Source organism: Haliotis rubra, unplaced genomic scaffold (assembly GCF_003918875.1).
Source record: "Haliotis rubra isolate DU_JTF1 unplaced genomic scaffold, ASM391887v1 Scf34, whole genome shotgun sequence".
NCBI classification, from domain to species: Eukaryota; Metazoa; Mollusca; class Gastropoda; order Lepetellida; family Haliotidae; genus Haliotis; species Haliotis rubra.
The window spans coordinates 1577038-1599830 of NW_025767013.1; the positions used below are offsets into that span (position 1 = coordinate 1577038).

General features: G+C 37.0%; 1 protein-coding gene across 4 annotated transcripts in view; it reads left to right on the top strand.

The window, feature by feature from the left end:
- Positions 1–22793, top strand: part of LOC124284587 (zwei Ig domain protein zig-8-like) — a 226855-nt gene that overhangs the window by 85601 nt on the left and 118461 nt on the right. For all 4 annotated transcript variants that reach the window (XM_046720689.1, XM_046720688.1, XM_046720691.1 and 1 more), the window contains exon 3: positions 3563–3797. In XM_046720689.1, the coding sequence (XP_046576645.1) occupies positions 3677–3797 (121 nt within the window). In that variant the 5' untranslated portion in view covers positions 3563–3676. The remainder of the gene's footprint in view (positions 1–3562; positions 3798–22793) is intronic.

The following is a 22793-nucleotide window of genomic DNA, read 5'->3' on the forward strand; positions in this document are numbered from 1 at the left end:
AACTGGGATACGATGACATGTGTCAACCAAGTCAGTGAGTCTGACCACCTGATCCTGTTAGTCGTCCTCTAACCCTGTTCACCTGTTCAGTTATACTAAAAGTAGCTCCTATTTTTCAATTAGGAATCATTCTATTGTGAAGATATTCCATTTTGTCATATATTTCTTTTTTATTACTTTGTTCTAGCATTTTTTTCCAGTAATTATCAATAGTGTACCTACTAAAAAAGTAACTGAAGGTCCTGGAAAATAATCATCGACAGTCAAAAGCTGGACCATGAGGGTCATGCAGCTTTATCTGTCTTACCCACATATATTTGCAATTAAATATAGATTAAATTATTAATATTATTATTAAAGTGAGTGAGTTTAGTTTTATGGCACACTCAGCAATATTCCAGCTATATGGCGGTGGTCTGTAATAATCTTGTCTGGACCAGACAATCCAGTGATCAACATCATGAGCACCATTCATTTTTATAATCATTAATTATAATTATACCATTCCTGGTGTCCCTTTCTGTGATATGGCTAGTATATTGTTAAAAGATGTACACAGCATATATCCAGGATTGAAGAGAAGTGTGTGAAACATTATCCTCTTCAACTAGTGTAATCTTTCAGACAGACCCTGAAACTAATATATCCAACACCAGACTTACAAATCTATAATATGTGGAAGTCAAGATTACTGATGTCTGCAAACAAAGAAACTCTGGGTTACTTTTCATTATATTTTGTTAAGACAATGTAACAACTGTATTTTTCTGTAAACTATTTTTGTATCAGAGACCGTATGTTAGTGGTGGTGGTGGAATTGGGTTTAACGTCGTGCTTGAGAATATTTTGCTCATATGACAACGTGCATGCGTGTGTATGTGTATGTGCGGCTGCTTGTACTAGCCCAGACTGAAGCTGGTTTTATAGTGCTAGCCCACTGAGATACCATGCCGCAGTGAAGCATGAATACCCCACTCAGACACATTATACTGACTCCGAGCCAACCAGTCCTTGTTGTACCCATTAATGCAGAGAGCCAGGCAGGGACCCACAAGTTCCATAGTTTAACGTCTTTTGGTATGACGCGGTCGGGGATCAAACCCGCGACCTTCCGCACTCCGGGCGGACGCTCTAACCACTACACCACGGAGGCGCTCCCATATGTTAGTCTATGACTAGTACTGAATCAATGAAATCCGTGAACCTCAATCTGGTTTTTACCCTATAAACCAGGCGTGAGTTGAGAGGATCTATTGTGTGAAAGAAGTGAAAAAATAACAGGTTGCCAATGCTAAAATTACCCATCGTATCAGAATAGCACTGATTAAAATGAAACAAGCCTATTGAGCCTTCAAGCACAGTTTCATGTGAGCCATAAAGAGGTGATGTTTTGTGCTAGCATGTAGACACAGAGCAAAGGAGAAGGTCAGGTTATTCCAAGAGCAGGTGTGAGATACGAGGGTTGTAACTGCCTACCTCAAATGTCGTTGCCACTTATAAAGTTGTAATACTGTTGAAATTCTGGACACTACACTGTTATGGATGGTACTTTCCGAAGGACAGTTATATTGATTTTCTGGTGCTTGTGTTTGAATGAATTTGGTCATTTGTCAGTGTGTATTTGAGGTAGAAACGAAACTTGTATTGAAATAGCCTCCTTGTTGCATGTAATAAATGTGGGTTATATATAACTGTCACATGGTCAGTTGGATATTCTCATTTAAACTTTATCTCATCGTAACCCAATAGCGTAGATCGATGCTCATGCTGTTGATCACCAGATTGTGTGGTCCAGACTTGATTATTTACAGACTGTTGCCATATAGCTGAAATATTGCTGAATTCAGCCTTAAACAACAAACAAACAAACTCACTGAAACTTTGATATGAAATAAACAGTGTAGATTATAAACTGACATAGTGTTTCTTCATTGATTTAGAATTTAGAAAAATTAAACGCATGGTAGCTGTATCCTAATTCCAACTTCTCTCTATTGTCATTGGTGTGTTCGATTTCTGGTGTCCCCCGCCGTGATGTTGCTGGAATATTGCTAAAAGCGGCGTAAAACCAAACTCAGTCAGTCAGTCAGTCATTGGTGTGTTCTTTTTTGTGTGTAATACATTTAAAAATGTCAACAGTGATAGCCAAGCAAATGAAACAAATGTTGTACAGAGTGAAGCCAACTTTGGTCAAGCTAGCCTTCTGATTTAATGAAGACTTTCATTTATATTCAAATGGTATGGACCAGCAGAGTGGCAGCATCTGTCATCGTCATGCATCTTCATCCAAGGTCAACTTCATCTATTGTCACCTTTTGTTGCTGGACAAAATTTGAATTTTGACCAACTTTTGTGTATGCATAATGTCTGATGAAGGCGAGGTAAAGCTGATCAGTGTTAGGATGTCAACAGAAACATGACCATTTGTGGAGTGGAATGGCCATAGCTATTGTGAAATTGGTATCTGAAAGGTTTCCTGATAATGATAATTGGAACCACATGTAGGAGTTACATGTAGGAAAATGAGAATTATGGTGTTTTTGTTAGCAAGGTGCCAGGTTACATTATGTTCATTTCAACTTTTCAAAGACTGACTTCTTTATGATATAACTTCTACAAAAACAGTTGAACATTAGGTCTTTTAGCAGTCCTTCACTGAATTTAATTGCCCTCGATTTTGGTCAATATTACAGTTGTCAAAGATAATATTTTCCATGTGAAAGAACTTTTGATAAATGAAGACCCATGCCAAATTCGAAATCGTATGTAAAGCATCCAAATTAGCCAGTCTTGGGTTCTGGTCAACACAGCACAGTTGAGCTAACATTTAAATGATTTCTAGTTCTAGCTTTCTTTCAGATCTTTGAGATAAAAGAGGCCTAAAATGGAGATTTAATTGTCACAATAATAGAAGATGGGTCAAAAAATTAAAATATCAACTCAGCACTTTGTTAGTGGTGATTGTAAATGAAAACACTCAAATTTTCACTTCAACTGCCAAGCTACATCTCAGACACAGATTGTATAAAACCCCATTTGTTTTCTCACTGACAGTGTTTCTTCATCTCAGACACAGATTGTATAAAACCCCATTTGTCTTCTCACTGATTGAGCTTGAACGTCTCTGATAGAGATGATATAAATCACCCATTTACCTTCTCACTGACTCACTCGGTGCTTGTTCATCTCAGACACAGATTGTATAAAATCCCATTTATCTTCTCACTGACTGTGCTTGTTTGTGTCCGACACAGATGACATAAAACCCCATTTACTTTGACATAGACTATGCTTGTTTGTGTCAGACACAGATTGTGTAAAACCTCATTTACTTTGACATAGACTATGCTTGGTCATGTCAGACACAGATTGTATAAAACCCCATTTACCTTCTCACTGACTGTGCTTGTTTGTGTCAGACACAGATTGTATAAAACCCCATTTACTGTCATTGACTATGTTGTTCATGTCAGACCCAGACCCTATTTACCTTGCCATAAGCTGTGCTTGTACTCTGACCAGCATCAAGCTGATGTTGTAATACATGGAATCCCTGTTTCAGATCTGAAATGTGACCAAGTAACCCAGGTCCAGTGACAATCTTTGGATACTTCTTATTACTATCTGACCTGCTGTGGGATTTTACCAGTGGTCTAATGAGTGTTGACCGCCAAAGATGAGGTTTGAGGCCGGTCAGCCGAAGAGTAGCATCTGCCGGGCGTGGCAGGTGATCAGTTCACTGTATTGTCGTCTACTACAGCTTCTCATCTTCCTCGTCATCTCTGTGGCACTCTCAGGTAGGTGGCAGCACTTGCATCATGTCCAGAAAATGAGAAATGCTGAATTACAACCGGACTGCTTTTCAGGGTGGATGTTAAACCAGAGACAAGGTTTTCACCCATTTTAATGGGAACATCATTTGTGGTTATGTCTCTATGGTGGCTGTAAATATAAATGATCAAACCAGATGTTTGTGATAATACTTTCTCAAGTCCCAACTGGATCCATGGAAATAATTCTGTAACCTTCATCTTCCTCCAAGAATTGACAAAAATTTGGATGAACGTTTCTCAATGGCTGCTATTTATTAACAAATGAGGAAGTCACCTTGAAAGAAAATGGTCACTGACCATATTGCTTGTGTCTGTCAATGGCTAATGAAGGTCATAGGTTGACAAATTTCATGGGAGATGCAATTCTTTTTGTGAAGTTGTACCCATGAGCATCCTAAAATCCCATGCTCGTGGATTTGAATCCCAGCAATTATGTTACATTTCCTGTTTAGTGAGTGTGTGTTTATTGTGCAAATGATGAACGTTGGTCTTATTCCACTAAGAGACCTTACTGAAAGTTTGTTGTAACTCACCTTCTTTGACTCTTACGATGGTTACAGCACTATGGACCTTTGTTGAATTGGGATCAAAGGGCTCCTTTCACAAAGCGATCGTATGAAATTCTCATAACTCTCATACTTTAAGCTGACTTACGTTAGCTGTAGTGCTAAGATCACTGGGAAGAACTGTGCCAAGGGCCTGATTCCAATAGCGATCTTAGCAATACAACAAGCGTAAGTCCATATTATGGTTGTAAGCATAAGATTTATGATAGGTATAGCGTTTATGTTGCTTAGTGGAATGAGACCCAAGTGGGTTGAAGTGGTGGTAACTCCACCACTGTAAGATAGTACAGCAGTATCCACTAGATATCTTATCTGGGTCCTGTGGGACCAATAACATTAAATCCTTTTATGTAAACAGGAAAAATACCATGCTTATATAAGTGTACTGTTAGCAGGACATTGATGGCAAATGTGTGCTGTGTACAAAACCGATCCAAGGTTTGCTGTGAAGTCAATCTTCCAACCATTCACCCATCAAGCAGCTTGTCAAGATAGCCAGTGATTCCTTGAAGTTATTTTTGTATGAAAATGAAAGTCAATAAACCATCATATCATTTATTGGATTTTTATGTGGAAATGTAACTTTGAAAAGTCCAGACTCAATTAAAGTTAGTCAATTTTAATTTTTAGTAAGTTTTAATTTGATATTTATTAAAACTGTGAAACGTCTTGTGAATAGGTTTGCAACAGTGCAGAAGTTATAGCAGTGCTTAATAGACAGATTATACCCATGAAAGTCCGGTTTAGAATATTGGCCTTCAGTAACCCATGCTTGTCGTAAGAGGCGACTAACGGGATCGGGTGGTCAGGTTCGCTGACTTGGCTGACACATGTCATTGGTTCCCAACTGCACAGATCGATGCTCATGCTATTGATCATTGGATTGTCTGGTCCAGACTCAAATATTTACAGACCGCTGCCATATAGCTGGAATATTACTGAGTGTGGCATAAAACTAAACTCACTCACTCACACTCAGTAGACAGATTACAATGAGTACTTTTGTGGGTGGGAAAAGACAAACATAATACATAAATACATATCTTTTATGTGTATCATCCTTGCAAACATTTCATGATAAATGCTGCAATTGGCAGGGACATCAATTCATGAAACATAATACCCAGTCCCACACATATTGCATCCGCTTAAGGTCCCAATTTCAGATTTTATTTGCCATTATTCAACAGCCATTTCAAAACAAGTGGCAAGATCTGTTCCCATTGTGGTCATATTTCATACGACTCAAACCAAAATGAACATTTATTTTAGTTATCAGGGTGAAAATAGAATATCACCTGAGCATATTCTCATTAAATATTATTCTAGATAAGTGTATGTCGTCAGACGGGCAATATTTTGGATATTTTTGTTATTTATGTATCGAGGATTTTTATGATAATGATATTGATAGAGGATTTGCATATAAATTAAAGATAATGTGTAACACATGATGACAAAGCCTTCCTGTTGCTGTGAAAGAGATGTGAAACAGGTAGGTCACACCTGGATGGAATTAGTTTGTTATTTGTAACACTCCCCACGACACCGAGAAGCACTGAAAAAATGAACAGATTTATTTCATGTCAATATGTAACATTTATTTATCATAACAATGTGTTCTGGCTCTTACTTGACAAGAATAATTTAGACAGTCAGACTTTTGGTTAAAGTGTCGAATAAATGTGACTAAACCATTTCCATGATCATCAGAAGGTGATTGGGTAGCCTAGTGGTTAAAGCATTTGCTCGCCATGCAGAAGACCCGGGTTTGATTCCCCAGATTGGTACAATATGTGAAGCCCATTTCTGGTGTCCCTCACCAGAATATTGCTTGAACATTGCTAAAAGTGGCGTAAAACTAAACTCACTCACCATGATTAGAAATGTCCAATGAAATCAGATCCTATTGTACAAATCCCAAAAGATCATAAGTATGTTTGTATGATCATTATGAAATAGTGATGATACCAGATGTTATGAAAAGTGTTGGTATTTTGCCCTACCTGTGGAATCTTCATTAACAGGGTGTGCTTGCAATTGATTGTACAAGAAAAGTAGTAAAATGTACTCACCAATTACCTTACTATGTTTATTTCTTGTCATGTACTGGTGTATATGTGAATTCCACATGGATTCCCTTATGGGGATCTAGTTGGAACATTCCATAATAAAGTGAGTTAAAGCAAAGCATTAAAGAACCTTAAAGCCCTTTAATTTGGTCGCTTAAGTTCTGTATGCACCAAGTTACGTTAAAGAAAGTTCCTGAATACACTGCGAATGTCTATCCCTTTCAGAAGATTTACTGCCACCAAGCGACAATGTAGTTAGAGCGAATGATCTCTGAGGAATGGTCAGCATTTAATTCAGTGAAGTCTCAAGAGTTTGTAATTCCCAAGATCGCCTGGATCTGTCATCTTGAACGAAAAGCACAATCAGATGACAGTTAACTCTCATTTGGAGTCCCCTATGACACTATTAGCCCAACAAACAAATATTCCTGGCATATCCCATGTCTACCATGGGATTTGTCATTCTTCACAGGGAATTCCATTTAAAGTCTTGCAGGAACCCAGCACCATGCCATTGTTTGTTGAATGATTTATTCATCAGTCATTCATTACCTATATACCCCATAGAGTTCCATCATCTTTATCTACAGATGCAATCTGTCAAAGCCAATCTTTTGTCATGGGATCTCTGTTGGAGACCATGGCATTTCTTTTCTGTCACAGAAACAATTGTTCTGTTGCAACCAAGCTGTGAATATTCCAGATGCAGCTTAGAACAACATTTACTCACTCACTCTGTTGCAATCTTAACACGTCATTCTTCATATTTCTCAGAAGTTGTTCCATCAAGGTTTCAATATTGATTGGTAGTTTGTTGTTTAACGCTGCACTCAGCAATATTAGAGCTATATGGTGGGTTACAATATTGAAGGTCTCAGTAAGACATTATGGTAGACATATGGACAACTTTTCCAAACTTGACAAAATTGGTGTCCAATATAATTGGCTATTTGGACTTGTACCATAGATACCTGATGCAGGATGAACTCACCTTGTTGCAAACACCTGCGAGTGATATGGTCGGAATAGTACAATCACACAATTTCACACATTTCCCATTTTTCATTTCATCTATCATCTCGTCCACACTTGCAACAATTCACCCAGACCTCAATTTGATTTGATTTTCAGTTGTGGACCTTCAATACGATCATTTTCACTTCGAGTGTTCATACAAGTAAACACATCCCATTTCATTTAACTCTCATAGTCGGCTTTTTTAGCGTGAAATCCATCCTTAACTTGGCGATGTCTATTAACAAGGATTCTCATTGGATAATAAACCCGTCGTCAACCAATCACGTTTTGCCTGATTTGAGCTGCTCGAGTTGGAGTCAAAAATACGTACTGCGGTGTTTAAACAATATTCAAATATTGAATCGATATAGTGATAATGGTTATCGAAAATCGATACTAAGGTGTCAGTTTCGATTTTCGATAAATCGAACCAAATCGTTGCAGCCCTACTCCACATATCACACTGAAGACCCGAGTTCAATTCCTGACATGGGTATAATGTATGAAGCCTATTTCTGGTGTCCCCTGCCATGATATTGCTGGAATATTGCTAAAAGCGGCGTAAAACCATACTCCCTCACCTGCTCACCCACTCACCCACTCACTCAACTGACCTCATGTGCATTATTTAGGCAGACAAACTCAATTACCAATATTAAAACCTACGTTGCTTTTTCATATAATTATCCAAAACTCTTTAAATATTTCATAAAATTAGCCTCTTTTTGAAATCATGCTGGTGTTGTGTGCTTCATAGCGATTATTAGAATGAAATATTGTATTTTGAAATTCAAATGCTCATTTTGAAACTGGGATGAAGCAACTGTTTTTGTATAGGTTTAGCAAAGACAGGCCGTGGGAGGTATTCATTGAAATCTTTTCACTTCAAGATTTTTAGTTTCCCAATTATTTGAATTTGTTTCTATGGCAATAAATTTAAATTTTCCATGTGTACAATTCACTACTTCATGAATTACATGCAGATTTTGTTATGAACGGTCTGAGTTTAAGGAAGTATGTAAATTGATAAAATGATAAAAGAATTCTCTTTGATATATGGCCCAGCTACTTCAAGAATGATAAGATTGTTTTTAGTCAAATCAATAATTTATACATACATCTCCCAATAGTGCAGTAATAGAGGCATATAATGCAGCTTCACTTAACAGAATCATGCTTTTATAAAAACAAAACATCTTTTGTTCATATTTAAATCAGTGATCCATATGAAAGCCATATACATGTAGTATTAAAAGCACAATTCGGTTCTCCGGGCATTCCGTGACAATGTGATTGTTCCAGCTGATGAGTATTATGCAAAACACGCTTACATGACGCAATGCATCAAAGGTCTCGATATTGAATATAATGACAATTGTTATTGATTTTTTAAGTCGTTTGTGATCTCGCGAGATATTAACGGCATACCCCCATTTTGAACTTGGATCATTCAGTGTGAAAATGTGCAAATATCATTAGAAGCTTATGACCCATACAAACATCAAACAGTCATTTCAGTTAGAACTGGAATTGGAATATGGTGAAAAGGAAGTTCCCAATACTTTCCTAATACAAAATTTCATGGCACTCTTTGCAAATACAACACAGGAAATGGAAAAGGTAATTTATTCAGTGGAATGCTGAAAAGGGCATAAAAGGGGTAGCCTCAATTTTCATCAGGATATGGTGTAGTTCAGTTCAAACAGGAAGGATCAAAATATCATGTTTGTTTAGTATCATGGTTCAAAGAGTTGAGTCATTGTTCTGTACATAGTCCAAGATATCACATTTATGATGTTGATATTGGGAGGTGTTGTAAGTTTTCCATTATAGCCTGTCAGTAGGTCAATAAAGCAATATTAATAATATATTTCTCACTAAGGATGTAATGATTGATGGCACTACCATAGAATTTCAGTTGACCATCACCTGATGGTACTTCATCGATGACAAGTTAAAAGAGTGAGTTAGTGAGTGAGTTATTATTTAACGTCACATCGGCAATATTTCAGCCATATCGTGACGAGAACACTTGACATTGAAATAGAATATATAGAGACAGTACAAAAACCAGCGACAAGTTAAAAGATCATTAGTTCATTAAGTTATATGGACTGGCAGTAAAAAGAAATCATCACTATTTTGACATATAAGCTACTAGACTATGGACAGTTTGGTTTCAAGAATGAAAATATATTGAAATCACGCCAGTAAGTACTTTTGTATTCGTTTCCATCACAGACTGCTAAACTCAGAGATACACATCAATTTCATTGTTGTCACAACCCCTAGTGTACAGTACACAACCCCGTGCACATAAAAGAACCTACAAATCCATTGGTATATGACCAGATGGTTGGCACATTAATACGTGCAAACACCTAGTTGGGGGTACATCAACGGGCAGCAAACTTGGATAAAGTACTGTGACTATGTGTCCCAGTCCACCCAGCTGTGAATGGGTACCTTGTAAGGATGGGAAAGCCACAATAACTCGGTGAGCCTAGTGGCTGCAAGAGTTGTATGCTCCCCAGTGAGTTGATATTGATAATACGATGTGCCGTTGAGAATGACATCCAATAATGGAGGGGGAAAAATACCAGCGCCTTGAGCATGTACTAGTTGCGTGGATATGTGCCCTATATTAATATCCTATAATAATGATGTCTGTTTAGGACACCTAAGTATACTTAATCACTGTAGTGTTTACATCTACAGAATTAGACCATGAACAGTTTGGGCATCAAAAATGAACATGTATTGATATCACTCCAATAAGTACTTTCTTTCATCACAGATTGCCAGACGAGGAGAAATATAACAATATATTTCAATTCAGGACACTTCAAAATACTTTTCTAAGATGCTTAGCGGTTAGAACAATCGAACAAAAAATACATTATCAGACAATAAAGGTATAGTTTTTTGATGACGTACCAATTGAATGACGTTATCCCATCACTGCGCCATTCTAGTGTGCCCCCTCGTAATCGAACCATTTTACATTACGTCACAATGTAAGCAACGTCACGATGCATGTCAGTTGTCATCGCCTCATACGGCCTCCTACAGTAAACTACTCCGTTGCGTTCCGTTTCTTGGTTTGCAGAAACTAAAGAGTCCTCGTACTTTAACTATAATAGTTCAGGGCGAAAGTGTGTTTTATTACACTATACATGGTGGTAGAGCGAACTGTATTACTTAAATATTACTGTATTGCTTATGTAGTGTGATTGATGGAATGTCTGGAGTGGAATGTTACTGTTTCAGTCTCTGGCATGCATCATTCTGTAAGACCATAACATGGTGCTTGATGTTACCATGGCAAAAGTTTATTACCATAATGAAAATTTGTTACCATAGTGAAAGTTATTACTATAGTGAAAGCTTGTTAGTGTAGTGAAAGTTTATTACCATAGTGAAAGTTTGTTATCATAATGAAAGTTTATTAGTGAAGTGAGTGAGTGAGTGAGTTTAGCAATATTCCAGCAATATCATGGGATGGGGATGGGGAGATTAGCATAGTGAAAGTTTATTACCATAGTGAAAGTTTATTACTACTACAACAGTTTATTAACATTGCGCAAGTTATGCCCAAATTCTACCCTTTCCTGTTAGCGATCTTGCAGAACAATAGTTGACATGACAAAAATTAAATATTATCATGCATGAACAATTATGACAGTATTTGTACATGACACAAGATTAGTCATGCAAATATCATATCTCAGTGGGATCATGGCCATATTAATAAAACCCATCCATGTAGCATGTTATGAAATCAATAGTTTATGGCAGAAGAAGTGGGCTTTGGAATATCTGGATTATTTCAGCAGTTGAAATCTGGCATAACAACATCTGCAGTTTTGCATTGTAACATATGTCAAAAATATTCAATCAGTAATATCAGCATGCTAGCAACATGTCATGTCCAATTACAAAAATATGAAAAACATGTTTTTTTAGCCAGTAATTATCCTTTCCGTACAAGATGTGGTAAATGACAGTGTTGATCGCAAAGGATGTGATCATGTAAGACTGAGGGTTGCCATATCATGAATAACTCCATGATTATATTGACGTATTGATGTAAGGATCACCGGTACTACGAAAAGCTCTCCATGTCCCGTCAGAATTGAATCAAAAGTCTGAGAAGGGATATGTTATTTTAAGGAAAAGCCCTGATACTTATTTAACACGAAGTCTGGTGTATGTAACTGCTTTTAATCAGTAGAACAATATTGTCTCACTACCAAATCCCTCGTACTGTGTGTGGATACGCATAAAGTTTCCCACAACCAGATAGTCAGTGTTTAGGCACATAGTATATTCAGTGAATAAACATGATAAGACTCTCCAACATAGGCATTGATTCACTTGGACTTATAAAAAGATCAGATAAATATTTTTTCTGTTTTATGATTATTGATTTAATTTGTTGTTGATAGTTGACAAGAATATATTTTTTACATTGAATTGAACTGATGGCAGAACAGGAATCAATGTTTTACATCTGTGCTTAAAGGTTAATGAAGATGTCCAGAATGGACATCACATCTGTTATTGTATCGGTTCCTTGATTAAAGTCCTATATTGAACAGTTAAGTGTCTGGGTATAGTGGTCTAGTTTTGTAGGTCAGAATGACTCTGATCTAACTGTTTGTCATTTGTGTGACAAAAGCAAAGAGCCATTGCCTGAGGACCAAACTCAATGTCTTCGAGTTATATATCCACTTTTGACTGTTCTGGAACATGTCGTTTTCTAGCTAATGGAATTAATTCCACATCAAACACAGCATAGACAATAGCCAAGCCTGTTACCACCAACAGAGGTGAGTCTATTCAGTTAAGATGATCTCCCAGTGGTTTGGTATTGCGTAAAAGGGTCCCTCGCTGCTCTCAAAGCTGGGCAACTTCAAGGTGAAAGTACTTTCCACTTTGTTCATTTGGCATGAGCGGGTGTTTAAGTCACAGTGATCTTTAAATTGCTATGAAGAGACTTCGCACCAATCAATATAACAACAATCCAGCCTCTGTTCACTCACACATGGCAATATGCTTGGCGTTTCTTTTTAAAGCATTGTTTCTCTTGATGCAATGCAGCTGTGATTTGAGACAGTCTCAAATAGAATTATGCATTACATTAAAAGAGATTGCACGTCGGCCTATTTCTCTTGAAGTAATTTTTAAAAAGGATATGTTTTTAAGGTATGAGAATTTAATCTTTTAAGATGTTAAAATGACATTTCTCGAATTTGATGTATTGCAATGGCAAAATTACTTGAACATATTAATTTATACTATTGATTTTGAGCAAGTTTCTTTGGTGCATGAGCTAAACTATTCATCACTCTGAGGTTTTCGAAAGAAAAACTCCAAGCAAAAACTTGATGATACGTCTTCAATACATAAACTGCCAAATCTAAGAAAGCTGCAGATTTCAAAGTGTAAGTTATTATCTGTCAGAAGATAGTCCTAAAAATGTTCAAAAGAATAATATACTCCCAACTATCAGCTTTCTTTGATGAGTAATGGTTTAATTATAACTCCCCTGAAACTGTTAATGACATTAACTCGATGTTTCTGCCACACATGAAAACATGATATTTTAATTATGAATACTAAATTAAAAACACAAAACCATTAAAAATGTGATAAGTTTTAATGTTCTTGAATTCAGCTTATAACATATACTTTACTCAATTCAATGAGAAACTTCATGACAGTGCAAGGGTTAATGGATGATAGATTTCATACATGAAAGCGAGGCAATTTCATAATGAAAAGGGATTTCAAAGGATGCAGCAGGGTGATAGCTTTATCACTTGTGAATAAACTAAACACATATCGTAATCGAAAGCACTAGACCAGATTACTCAATCATTTTGTGTTTACAGGAATGCACTTGATTTCCTACAAATATTTAAGACTCCCGGTCTGCCTCTAATCACATTTTTAGCAAAATAAACAAATGAATCTTGCAATATCTGTCAGACTGGTGCAAATGGTATCAGGAAAATAAGAATTGGATGAAAGTGAGGCCGTTCAGCTTGTTTTTGATACTGAACACACTCGGGGCGTTCGGCATATGTTGAGAATTCGGTGTATTTCTGTCTGGATATTGTTACTGAATTTTACAAGTAAAACATGCGCAGATGGAACAAGATATGTAAGATGTTGATGATGGTATTCCATTGAGCAGCATGGAGGTCAAGTCTCGATGTAAAAGCACTGTTCAAACCAGGGAAAAACCTGCCAATAATTTCCTGCATCTGGTGATAGGTAACAAAATGGGTTCTGATGTGACCACATCTGGATCCTGAACTTGAACACGTGCTAATTAATTGCACAATTAAACCATTATGTGGCATACATTGCATTGGAAGCGGTCAACAATATTCCTGAAATCCATGCACCAACTGCACAGCAGTGCATGTTCCTGGAATAACTTGTATGGACAATTACCACTGCTGTTTCCATTATATGAGAATGACTCCATTTTGTCTCTGTGCCATGCAGCCCTGTGTCTACCCCTAGTGGTATGTCTGTTCTTGTACATAGATATTAATGTCTAATTCAGACCAAATTGCATAGTTGGTACATTTCCTGCGAGGATAACAGACACTGGTGAACCGGACTCGGCTCGCCTGAAGGGAAACAGTTCGTGTGGATGGTCTATTTCAGTGTCCAGGGTTACAAAATATGTCCATTTTGATAACGACCACTTCTCTATGGAAGGTTGTTTGCATTCATGTGATACAAAATGTTGTACTTTGTTACCCCTTGTTTGAGTGTGTTATGAAGATAGTTCAAAGAGAGTCATACGATTTTGAAAAAGTTTGTTTGTTTAAACGCCTTTAAATGTAAAGCTTTCAAGACATTTTGTGGAACATGTGTGGAGGACATTTCCAAGTTTGACAAAAATAATTTCTGATGCAATTCCATAGCTTGAATTGTTCCATATGTTTCGCTGTTTTGTTCAGGCTGACAGTTGTCTTGCCTTTGCATGTGTTTGTGATTAGTGCCACTAGTTCAGCAGCTCACCTTTTCAAAAACACATTATATCATCAATATTTGATAGTTATTCATAAACACTTGCTCATGGTATAGTTGGGATCATAAGAAGGACTCTGATTTTAGGAGCAATTTCTTGTGATTGAGTGTAGAATTTTGCACCTTTTTTTCATATGTGAATATATTCAAATACAAAAGAATCAGTTACTATGGTCTCAATATATATGGACACATGATCTTGTAGGATGAATTTGACGTTAAAGGCTCTGACCATTAGCCTTATGTATAAGCATTTCCCCAAATATGTTCTAATCCCATTCTTGGTTTCCTCCAACAAATATGTCATAGAAAATTGTAAATACATATTGAGTGAAACCACACTCACTCTTTCAGTAACATTTTTTCTCAGTAAAGTGTGTGTTTTACTGTAAAAACTGACACAGTATAAGCAATAAAACAAAACAAGAAATGTTTCAAAAGATATATTCTTAATCTTTTACAAGCAAGTTTTGAGGATTCTATTATATTTGCTGTTTGAAATGTTTCCAAAACAAACACGACTGATTATTTACACAGTTGTGGCCCTTGGCGTAGCATCGTCAGTAATGAAATATTTACGACGTAGTAATTAGCCGTTTGTTTCAACATATTTGACTTTCAAAAGCTAGCAAATATAGCCCCTAATATCCTACTAAATTTACTGCTGTGCAGAAAATTTCAATGCTGGCAGTAGCAGTCTGCATAACCTGGCATACTTCACTTAATTTGTCTGGGATTTTTTAAAGAAATGAAAAAAAACAACCTTGCACCTGGTCCTGTTGCTCACATTTTTTGGTATATAAGTCTGTCATAGCGTGTACAGTGATGAATGTGTTGCGGAACAGTTTCGACAGTGTTTGTTATTGCTTGTGTCGGGGGCTAACCAATACTGAACACATTGATTTTATTAGTCATTTGTTTTTAACAGGATTAACTAGGCCTGAGCCACTTTTATGAAGCTCCATTACATTAATCATTACTCTGTGTGAGTAATATATACTCTGATGCCTCTCTGTAGAAATCAAATTAATTTTGCAAAGCTGTTCAATATGGAAACCTAATTAACTGTCATAAGCTCCAGAGTGTATCAATATTTTTATTCTGTATTCATCAATTTCTTTGAAAGTATTGACAAACCAAGGTACAACATGAACTATGCCATTCAGAATGTGAAACTGCAGTCTTTCTATTTAAAAATCTCATACAGATATTCTTGCTGTGTTATGTGTCCCTGAATAAGAATGGTTATAATAATTATAGCGTAAACATTTCCTCTGGATTATGGTTGCCTTAGGGCGGTGGGGTAGCCTAGTGGTTAAAGCGTTGGCCTGTCACACCGAAGACCCGGGTTCGAATCCCCACATGGGTACAATGTGTGAAGCCCATTTCTGGTGTCCCCCTCCGTGATGTTGCTGGAATATTGCTAAAAGTGGCGTAAAACCAAACTCAGTCAGTCAGTTATGGTTGCCTTAATGCTGTGGTTTCCACAGACACATACAGAAAATGAAATGAAAATTTTAACCCCAAGTCATAGCTTAGGGTGTCTCCAACACTGATTCATCTCCTGTCAGTTGGTGGTGTGGACATTTGGTCCTTGTGACAATCGTATTTGCTACAAATTATTGTCTATTTTGTTCGATTTTCCTGCCCTTTTTTTAATTATAATTAAATAGAATAATTATTTTGTTACCAGAATCTTTTTGTCCGCAAAGATCAGTGTTCTGCAACCTTTGCTTGTTGTAAGAGGCTGCTTATCATATTGGGTGTCAGACCTGTTTATCATATTGGGTGTCAGACCTGTTTATCATATTGGGTGTCAGACCTGTTTGTTTTGGTTGATGCATGTTTTAGTATCCTAGTTGCATAGATCAATGCTCATGACACCAATCACTGGAATGTCTGGTCCAGACTTTATTATTTACAGACTGCCATCATATATGTGAACTATTGGTAAGTGCAGTATGTTAAACAATAAACAAAGCAGAATGTTTTGCAATAGTTAACATACATAAGAAGTGGATCAGTGTACGCAAATTGATGTTCTCCATGTTTGTTTGATTAGCTTCCTAATCCCCTCAAAGTTTAAAAGGTAAAATAATCTATAGCAGAAATTATGGATGTTTATAAGGAACTTTGTTAACCTGGCTATTGGCATGTTGTCTGTTATGAATCTGGCTAAGATTTACTCCAAGGTTATTGGCAGAACTGGTTTACTGCACCTGGTTACCTCCAATAACAATATTTCATCCTTGAACGGTAATAACGGGAATTTAATTCTCCCTGGGGAACATATAGCCTACACTGCTTCATGAAGCACTAGAAGATTAATGGTCACACCCTGTTTGGTACCCATTCACTGCTGCAAGAACACAAATATTTTTAACAAAGACTCTTACCTTAACTGCAATGTGTTCATGGGCATTGTTGTGGGGGAAGGACTGGAGCTCAAGAAACAATTTGGAGTGAAACTTACCAAATGGTGTGGCTACCAATCCATCTACTATCAACCAATGTTGCTGAAGTTGACATAATTTGTTGTTTGCATGAGACAAAGCTCTGACTAATATACATGTTTTAAAATGAAAACAAAAACTTCCGCTTGAGCATATACAGTGTAACATGATAGTCCCCAAACACTGTGGTTATAGTGAGTGAGTTTTCTTTTACGCCACTTTTAGCAATATTCCAGCAATATCACAGCAGGGGACACCAGAAATGGGCTTCACACATTGTTACCATGTGGGGAATCAAACCCGGGTCTTCGTCGTGATGAGTGAATGCTTTTACCACTCGGCTACTCCACTGCCCCACTGAGGTTAAGTACAAATGGACATATTATATAGACCAACATTATTTCTTCACCCCAAACTCTAATAACCCAAAGATTTCACTTGAAGCAGTCCAGACACACATGGTTTCATTGCTTATGGTGCAGCATATATGCTGTAGAAGACTAATTAGTTTATTAAAATAGGCACCATTCATGGTAACCCACAGTGTATGGAATTGGATCTGCTACAGCTATGATCTGTTTGGTACTGCAGTCTCAGATCCTCTGATGCTGGTGTTGAGAGAGTGCAATCAATTATATACCAGGGGAAACTATGCAGACAGTTTTATAGGAAGGTACTCCTTTCAGCTTTAATCCTGTTCAATATGCTTACGCCTGCACAGGGAAGTAATTAATTTATGGCAAGACACAATTAGCTAAAGATGTGTACAAGACCCATATTTCATATCCATTTTCTTGACGCGTTGCCAGGGTTTTAAATGTATTGAAATAATAATCTCTGTGTACTAGTTGTGTGAAAACTGTATTGATATATAGTGGATCTACACCACCTTGAAAAGCTGTAATGAACCTCATGAAAATATGTGTTTGATATGATTTAATTGTGGTATATGATTTTGAAATATTATCTAAGCTTGTTGTTATATCAATGATAAAGGTGATATTAAATCAATGTCTGTTATTAAATCGACAACATCTGTGATGTTCAATCAATGATAATTATGTTGATATCAAGTAATTCTTTCTCGTTGCTGGAGTCAGAATGTGTTTTATGTTGAAGAGATTGTTTGTTCACTTAACTGTGATAATTCTGAATCAAGTATAAATCCTGTTTCGTAAGTTTTGTCATGTTGTTAACAGGGGTGGTGGGGTAACCTTGTGGTTAAAGCGTTCGCTCATCATGCGAAAGACCCAGGTTCGATTCCCATGTAGGTGTGAAGCCTATTTCTGGTGTCCCCCGCTGTTATATCGCTGGAATATTGCCCAGAGCGGGTGTAAAACCATACTCACTCACAACTCACTCATTTTATTAACAGATCATTTCTCACCTATAACTACTAGTTGTTTGTATGTTAACGAGGCCTACATATGTCAGTTTGTTTTGAATGTTCAGAGCCAGGACAAGTACAGGATCAAGGATTTAAAAACGGATGTTGTTTACGCAGAACCCATCGTACCTCCCAATCATTATTCCTCTATCTCTCCAAGCAACTGGCAAACTCTTATCAGCTCCTTACACAACATTGTGTTGCTTTTTTATCCTTGATAGCTTGCATGTATTTATAGCAGTGTAACACATGTAATAGAATTTATAATCAGAATTTACAGTTGTAAATAACACAAGAGCTGACGTGATTCGTTCATCAACGCTTTTAATGGAAACCATTTATGCAGGCACCTCGAAACCTAGAGTGCAACCACCAGTAGCTTTAGTGCAACTATGCACATTTTCTACACGGTTGTGGCTGCAGGTATATAGACATATGAGTGCACTCATGCACATGTGCAGCTTTAGGACAAGGGCAGGTAACTCTATATGAGCTATGCGACTATCCAGACCACCTGGGCTGTTCGCTAATGGATGGAGGCAAGAATCAACTCTGACAGTGGTTCCGGGTTGAGGATAGTTGGAGGGTATTTACCCTTCCTGATAAATGTTTTTATCACTCATGTCAAAAATCTTGTATTAAATAGCCTCAAGTGGGGGCTAGTTGTCTGTTCATCTTGAGCAGCATCGACAGTAACAGCTCCTTAAGTCTACATGTTGATTGAGACAACACTGGGCTGTGAATGCCAGCAGTATCCCATCAGACAGTTGAAATGCACGCTGGAGGAAATGGGAAATTCTTGCACAGGTATTGGATCAGGAGAGTTAGCAAATAAAAGAAAACACTCAGTGTGATCATATTTTTGTTTCTTGGCACTTGTGATGTATATTTCCTCAACAAATGACACAATTCTAATTTTGTCATTGAGATATAACATGATATGGATGTTTAGACATAGAGTCAAGTGTGCTGACAAGAATGCAAAATGAAGGTAATGCCTATTATAATAAGGGTATACTTAAGGTATAACTTGTACCTCTGTCGCAAGAGAAAGAACATATTTGAAAAAATGAATTGTGACAAATTACTAAGCTGTATTCTTCAAGAATTAATGTTAACTTACAATGATCACACCAGGTGTTCAGAAAATGCCGAACATATCCTGCCCTGTAGGTTTCACCTTACACTTGACACTACTTCCGTTCTGGAAAAGCCATGTTTATTGATGGCAGGTATACTCCTGAAAGGCTCTGGAATTTGGTTTTACAGGGCCCAGGAATTAAGCTGCGTAGACCTAATTGGCCATATACTTTGACATAGATGACACATAATTTGACATATGTCAACTGATATTATGGGTACTCCCTAAAACACTCATTATGGCAGTACTAAAAAGGGCATAGTAATGGCCCTTCATCAGTTATTGGTTAATAACCAGTAATTGTTTGTGTCAAGTAATTACAGGCACTTATTTTGTGAAAGGTTAATTACCTTTAGCTGTATGGGTTCTTCAACAAAGAAAAGTAAAGAAAACAGAGAATACCTGATCTATTCTGAAGCAGTTTTAAATGGCTTGCGCAAACTAATACCTATGGAACAAGCCTATCAATTTCATCCTGTTCATCCCTAATGAACACAGTTTTGTTGTAAATTTGCCTCTTTCATGCAACTCAAAATGTTCTGAAGATGTTTTCTAAATATATTTACATTTTGCTTCTTCATATGTTAGTTTGGCTGCCAGAAAATGCATTTCAGCAAAATTGGATATGGATTTATGTATGAAAGCAGAGAATTTTCTCAAAATGCAATCTGCATCCAAAACGATTCATACGTTATCTTTTTTCTGCAGAATCAATTATGTTTTGTGTTCCTCGAGAATGGGTTACTGTCAAGAAGGCAGTTTTAATAGTTGTTAAGTATTCTCAGGTGGAATGTTTTAAATCTTCTCTCCCCAAAGACTGTTTGCAAGTATATGGTGTAGAAAGAGGACAGGGCGGATCAGCTCATATTTTTATGGTTGTATTTTTCTTAAACATATGAAAACTTTGTAAAAAGTCAGTCATAAAATACAATAGTTTTGAATTGTTTGTTTTGCATGATTCCCTTTTTGTTTAATATGATGAACATGTTATGAATATATGTGCATATCTTAAGTTGATTCCTGCTGTTAAATATAAAATATCAACTGTGTAGAATAACCACTAAAATTATCCCCTTGGTCATAAAGGCAAATAGTGGTCAATCATTTGCGTGGATCACTAAAACCAGTGAGGACACCATGTGTTCTAAAATGGTCAGTACTGTCATTAACAATCGATTATATAAATATATAACTGTCATTCCTTTGATGACACGAACCGCTTCTGTGGTGTAGTGGTAAGAGCGTCCGCCCGGGAGAGCTGAAGGTCGTGGGTTCAATCCCCGACCGCGTCATACCAAAAGACATTAAAATATGGTACTTGTTGGTCCCTGTCTGGCGCTCGGCATTAATGGGTACAACAAGGTTTGGTCAGCTCGGGAGTCAGTATAATGTGTCTGAGTAGGGTATTCATGCTTCACTGTGGCATGGTATCTCAGTGAGCTAGCACTATAAAACCAGCTTAAATCTGGGCTAGTACAAGCAGCAGCACATACACATACACTCGCATGCACATCGTCATATGAGCGAAATATTCTCAAGTACGACATTAAACCCAATTTCACCTCACCTCACCTTTGATGACACCAGGTGTTCACACACAAAAACAGCAAGGTCGGTGGTAATCAGTTATGTGAATTGATCACTGGAAATGCATGACACCAGGTGTTCATGGATATCGTAAGCATGGTCAGTTACAATCAGAATAGCTAATGGAGCCCATATGTTTTTACTTTTGATGTATACTCTGACACTATCACAAGCAAAATAGGATCTGAGCCATAATTATCAAAGTTGTGTTGGAAATTTAGTCCTTCAATGCCACTATACGATTATCTATCGAAAGTCAGAGATGTCACTCAAAGCTGGGGAAACAAAGAAGAAAAAACTTCCTCATATCCTGTTTAATGAAAACGTTTTCTTCAGGGAATTTCCCTGATGCCTTTCAGAATTTTCACGACACCCTATTTACTTCCATTTATTATCAAATAAACGTTTTTGCACGTTATATCAGTGTCCTGTCAATATTTAGCCAATGCTTATTAACACAATGACCTCTTGATTCTGTTTTGCTCATCCATCATTCTACCATGACTTCAGTAAATACTGGATTGTGATTGGTTAATCAAAGTCATTCAGAGGTATATAATCAGGTTACATACCTCTGATTTTCCAACACAGTATGTATTTTTTGCAAAATCTTAATAACGCAGTTATGGTAGAATGGAGATAAACGTACTGTGTTGGAAAATCAGAAGTATATAACGAAATTATAATAGCTCTAAAAAAAATTATTTACAACCTCACGCTACGCGTTCGGTATTAAATCAAATTTAGAGCTATTATAATTTCGTTAGATACCTCTGGTTTTCCAACACAGTATGTTTATGTCCTAAATGTATTCATATGAATAATGTCATTTTTGAACACTATTCTGTATTTGTTTGAAACAATCTCACTCAGAAGAAAACTGTCATCGTCAAAAGACAATTAATTAATGCATTTGTGGGTCTAATACTTCAATTTTAACATAGATCTGTTTTGAGTTCAAACAATGGATTCAAAATGTGTGTATGAGCTTAAAAAAAAAAAACATTTACAAACACTTCTGGTTGATATATGATCAGAAGATGTACACCCAATATCTGTTGCAAGTTGAACACAACAGCAAATTGAATTCCATTCGAGACAGGGAGATATTTTCTGGTTTTTGTCAAGATACAATGACATTTTGAGTGGTTTGTTTGGTCCTGGTTGAGAATTACACCAACAGGCACTGACAACAAACACTCAAATGCCAAGGAATTAATGAAGTTAGCAAGACCATGGATGTTTTTCCCTCCTTGCTCAGCCTCTGTAAAGTCTTCATTAGATGTTCCTCTAGTTCACGCTGAGGCAGTCTCCACATAGTTGTCAGTAATTAGAGGTGGTCTCTGTTCAGAGATTCAATGGAACTACGTCAGCTAGAGGATCAGGTCCAAGACATTCTCACAGACCTGTTGTTTGCGATAAAAGACAAAAGCTTGCATAAACTAAGGTTTCCTTTGTGAAACAACAGATGTTGAGGGCATAGAGGGGGCACATACAGACACACAAGCTGGGCTGTGCAGGAGCTCACCGCAGCGCTGTGTGCATGCTGTGAACCTGTAGAGTGCTGCTGTTGCTGTTCCTAGGGTTGTGTTTCCTGTTGAGTCTGTGGAAATAACAAACACTTCAGAAAACATGTTGACATTTCATTCATTCAAAATATTGGTTATGTGGGCTTTTGATATAT